This window comes from Borostomias antarcticus (assembly GCF_949987555.1).
Source record: "Borostomias antarcticus genome assembly, chromosome: 3".
NCBI lineage: Eukaryota > Metazoa > Chordata > Actinopteri > Stomiiformes > Stomiidae > Borostomias > Borostomias antarcticus.
The window spans coordinates 15,429,904-15,434,722 of NC_140236.1; the positions used below are offsets into that span (position 1 = coordinate 15,429,904).

Sequence of the window (4,819 nt, forward strand, 5' to 3'; positions counted from 1 at the left end):
GAAAACCCTTGCAAGTAGTTGGAGAGAGAGAGAGAGAGAGAGAGCGAGAGAGAGAGAGCGAGAAAAGGCGAGAGAGAGTAGGAGCAGAGCGCAGATCCTCTCTTCTCTCCACCCCCTTCCTCCCCTTTGCTTCACTCCATCTCTCTCAACCCTCTTTCTCACTCTCTCTTATATTGACATAGGTCTGGGCCGAACATGATCACAGAACACCGCTCCTCAATTGCTGCACATTGTCGGGCTATTCACCAAACCCGATCACTTGAAACAAAATAAGCTGGCAAAGGAAAGGACCGCACCGCACAGTCCCACAAGAGAGGTTTTCAGGGGGAACTAACACGTTTTTCTGAGACCAAAAGAAATAGCTGCCGTGTGCTCAAGTATAGCGTTGGACAAGTAGATGTTTAACCATAAAAAATCCAACAGCAGTTAAAAGTCTAACATGTATATGCACGTTATAATGCGCGCGAGCATTGGATTAGTGGGGTTCTGTCTGGTCGCCTTTGTCCAACAGCCAGCTCGCGCTTCGGGAAGCAAAGCCGCTCAAGGTAAGTTCTCCCGTCAAACTAGCCTTATTCTAGCACGCCTTATTTTACTGACCCCGGAGGACTTTATGATTCTTCAGATTTTTTGTGTGATGACCTCAACCCTCTGGTGCAGAGTGGCACAATTTCATTCAGTAATTTCAGAATTAACAAAGTAGCCTACATAATTAACACATTGGCCTAGACATAGACATTTTTACCCTACACTATTCAACATATCACTCATATTAGAAATTAAACAAATTGCATCATTGTAGATATTGTATAATAAACTGTTACCAGTAACCTTATATTGATATAGTAAGCTAAATGATAGTGATATATAGTTCAAATAATAAATGTAAAAACTGAAATTAAATTCTCACCTCTGGAAAGAGCACAGTCCTCATGTAGGCTACTGTTTTTTTGTACTTGCATGTACGAGATTTCTGTGACAGATGTAGACCATTGTAATGCTATCTGCTAAACCTTTTTTTTATATTGCAAGTCACGTTAATTTTAGATATTGCAAATCACATAAATCAGTAAAATAGTAAAATTATGCTCCTGATCACATAACCATGATCAGCCACTGAATCATCTTAAAACACCAGCCACAGTGCGAACAGGTTTGTTGCCTGTTCCGTGGGCCGACCTGTAGTTAATTAAAGACAGACGGCGAGAGGAGATATTTGTCACTACCTAGACACGTATTTGACAATTGTCTGTAACACTCACATGGACCTCTCTCTGGAGGCCGCCTGTCAAAGGCTCCTCTTGAGCTAAGGTGCCCCGGTTGCTTTCATGCCCTGACTGCCAAATCCATGCTTTGAGAGCCTCAAGGCTAAGGTGAAAAACTCACTTCTCCAGAGGACTCAGCCTCTAAAGATGACAGTCGATTGAAGCCATTGCCAATATGTACATTTCATTGGACGTTTTAAGTGCCTTTAGTCAAAACTGATCCACACATAGGCCTATAAACTCTACGTTCCTCTCTTTACATGAAAAGAGTGTATGACAATCCATAGCAACTAAGTCTAAAATGCCTGCAGAGACACATCACACTGTGTGTGTTTGTGTGAGTCTTGATTGTGTGTGTTGTGTCACACACACACACACACACACACACACACACACACACACACACACACACACACACACACACACACACACACACACACACACACAAAAAGACATCCTTGGAGCCGTCGTCAAGTAAGGCCAGGACCGAAGGCGGTGGGGTGGGGGGCTATTTTGCATCCTGGGTGGTCTGCTCCCACTTGTGGGAAAACTCAATATTTACATTTTGCAATTAGAAGTACTTTTTTCTCACTTAATTTTCCACAACATCGATTACACACTGCCTTGTCATGTGGAATGCTGCGGTGACCGTGCCACTCAGTAATAGCATGCACCTGTTTGTGAGCGACCACTAGCAGCCCTGTGACCAGCAGACACTCAATAATGCCTTTCTATCTGTTATATACTGTATATGAACCCAGCGGATAGCAGATACAGTACTTACTGTGTGAGACCAATGTGAGAAAATCTGGATCAGGATGTACCCAACTGAACATGGACATTTGGTTTGCTTCTGATCGGCTTTATTGGACTGGTTATTGAGTGACAGGTTTAATTTGGCTGGATGCGTTGGTGGGTAAAAAAAATCATTGAGTCTGAATCGACCCTGGGAAAATGAGTCTGTGGACTGAGAGACTAGAGCAGTGGATGCATTTTTCTCAGATGAAGATTTAGACATTCAGCACTGCTAGAGAAAGATGGAGAGAGAAACCGAGAGAGAGAGAGAGAGAGAGAGAGAGAGAGAGAGAGAGAGATGGACAATGACAGAGGCAGTGCTGAACAATGACTGTAGGAGTAGAGGGAACAATTTGTCAGGTCAATATTTATCCAACACAGATGTTGGCGACAAGCCCCTTTGTCCTTCATCAATGTCAGCCTAATCACAGGACCGTGTTCAGGGCATCAATCGTTACTTCATCTGAAAAAAAGAAAAATGGAACAAAGGATTGATGTTGAGGATGTGGTGAGGAGAGAGAAAGAAGAAGAGAAAGATGAGAGGAGAGGGAAACGTGGGAGATTAGTGGGATGGGGCAGAGAGGAGGAAAGAAAAGAGAAAGAAAAGAAAGAAAGAAAGAAAGAAAGGGGAGCGAGTGGAGTGCCTCAGACGACATGGCGGTTCTCTTTCTCCAGGCTTTGAGCCGGAAGCTGGTGGCGTAGCGGGTTGCCGTGGCGCCGAGGCAGCGGTTGGTGCGGGGAACGGGGCCTGGCCTCACTGCAGTCGGTGGCTGTGTTGGTGTAACCTCTGCTCCTGGTCCCCAGGGGTCTGGGCCCCCGGGGGGGGGGGGGGGTTGGGGGGTGCCTGGCCCAGTCAGAGCTCCGGCTGCAGCCAGGGCCAGGGAACTGGGCCAGGGAGAGACGCCAGGCCCGGCCGCGCTGTGGGAACCGGGGCCCCTGGGGGCCACTCAGCAGAACGAGGCCCGAGTTGGAGGCCTACCAAGAGGTGGTGTCCTCTAGAGATGGAAGGTGCCCCCCCCCTCCCCGCATACACACACACACACACACACACACACACACACACACACACACACACTCTCTTCACCCCCACACTCTTCTCTTGTTCCCCGTCCCCTGCTTTGTTTGCTTTGTCCTCCTTTCTCTTCCTTCACTCTTAATGAAGTAGCCATGCTTCCCCCTGCGCTCTCAGCCTGCGTTTCTCCCCTGGGTTCTCTTTATTCAGGCTGCTATCATCATCACACACTTTTTTTATAGCTTTGTTTAGTGTAAACACAGTTAGACGCTGTCGCAGCCTCTTCATCACTTCCTCCTGCTGTGGAAGACCAAGCTCGCTGGGTTAGAGCTTGAAACTTATGAGGGACGGCAAATATAGTTTGTGTGTTTGTGTGTGTGTGTGTGTGTGTATGCGCAAGCATGTGTGTGTGTGTGTGAGCACGCACTAACCTGCCAACGTGTGAGGGTAGGTGTTCTTGGTAGCGGTGACGACGGTCCAGGCGGCTCTTGGTAACCACATGTGAAGCCAAATGAAAAAGCCCGGTTTTAAACGGCTGCTCCTCTCCGCCCCCTTCCCTCCGGGCGTGGACGTCCCCGAGCGTGCCCCGTGGCTCCGGGGGGGGAGGGTAGATATGGTGATGCACGCCGCCGGGCTCTCCCCTCTGATCCTCGCCGTGGACCGCGGCCAGCGCTCGCTCTCACGGCAGGAGCTCTCTCACAACGGTGTGGCAGGCCTCCCTCATCAACTACACCCCGCTGTGGTGAGGTTCCTCTATCCTGACAAGCTCCTACACGGTGCTGTATTTGTTGAGGAGTAACAGTCCCCCTACCTCCCCCCCTCCCCACCACCCCCAAGTGGATGTGTGACTGATGGGGAACGTCCCGATGTGTTCACCACGGTGTTAGGTTCCAGCGTTGACATTTGAATGCGTTTCGAATTGTTTTCTCATTTGTGATGTAAAAATGAACCGTGTACACACACTGAATTAAATGAGCCTTGATGTACAACACCTAAAAAGACCTGTGATTTTGCTCATTCTTCAGATTTGTATCTTCTAGGTGTTCGTCAGTGTGTGAGGGTTGTGTAGAGAAACCCCAGCCAGAACAGTGAGCCTGTCGGTCACTTGCGCTCTGGCGTGGACCAGTCCAGCCTGGCTCTTCTACTCAGAAACAATCCAATGGCTTCTGCTACCAAGTGGAGCTCCAATATGACTGGTACATGTTGTTACAGAGCGCTGGAGTGAATGGAGCGAGATAAGATCTCTGGTCGGCGTGAGTGAGTGGAAAAAAGACTTACTTTTTCTTCCAAGAGAAACACTCTAAGAATCCTGACGATGACGTTGATGGTTAAGGATGTAGTGTGAGGACAAGCGCAGACCTAGGCTGCTTTAAGTGCACCTCCTGAGTGTAACCGTATGGACACTTGAACCACTAAAGCCAGAATAGTTTATACTAACTGGAAGGTTTTCAGACAGCTTATTTGGCTTGGCAGATTGAGAATCTTTTTTTAAATTTTTTTGGGGGGTGACCAAATTTTTGCCGATTGAGAATCTGAAAATTCCGAGGAGATGCTTGTTAGAAATGAGCCATTTGTTCCCGTGTGATGCATGGTTGTGTGGAAGCTGCTCTTGGAGGGGCGTGTGGCGTGTGGTGGGAGGGACACAGGACAGTCAGGGGCATGTTTACGAGCTGGGCTGTCCAGTCCAGGCCTGTGACCCAGGGTCTTTCACTCTCCCACACACACACACACACACACACGCACACACACA

The 4,819-nt window shown here is 48.3% G+C and overlaps 1 protein-coding gene across 1 annotated transcript in view; it reads left to right on the forward strand.

The window, feature by feature from the left end:
* Positions 1 to 439: 439 nt before the first annotated feature.
* scube3 (signal peptide, CUB domain, EGF-like 3) overlaps positions 440 to 4,819 on the forward strand; it is a gene marked incomplete at both ends in the record, with an annotated part of 88,891 nt that continues 84,511 nt past the window's right edge. The window contains one exon of the mRNA XM_084436462.1: positions 440 to 545. Coding sequence (XP_084292588.1) covers positions 440 to 545 — 106 coding nt within the window. The remainder of the gene's footprint in view (positions 546 to 4,819) is intronic.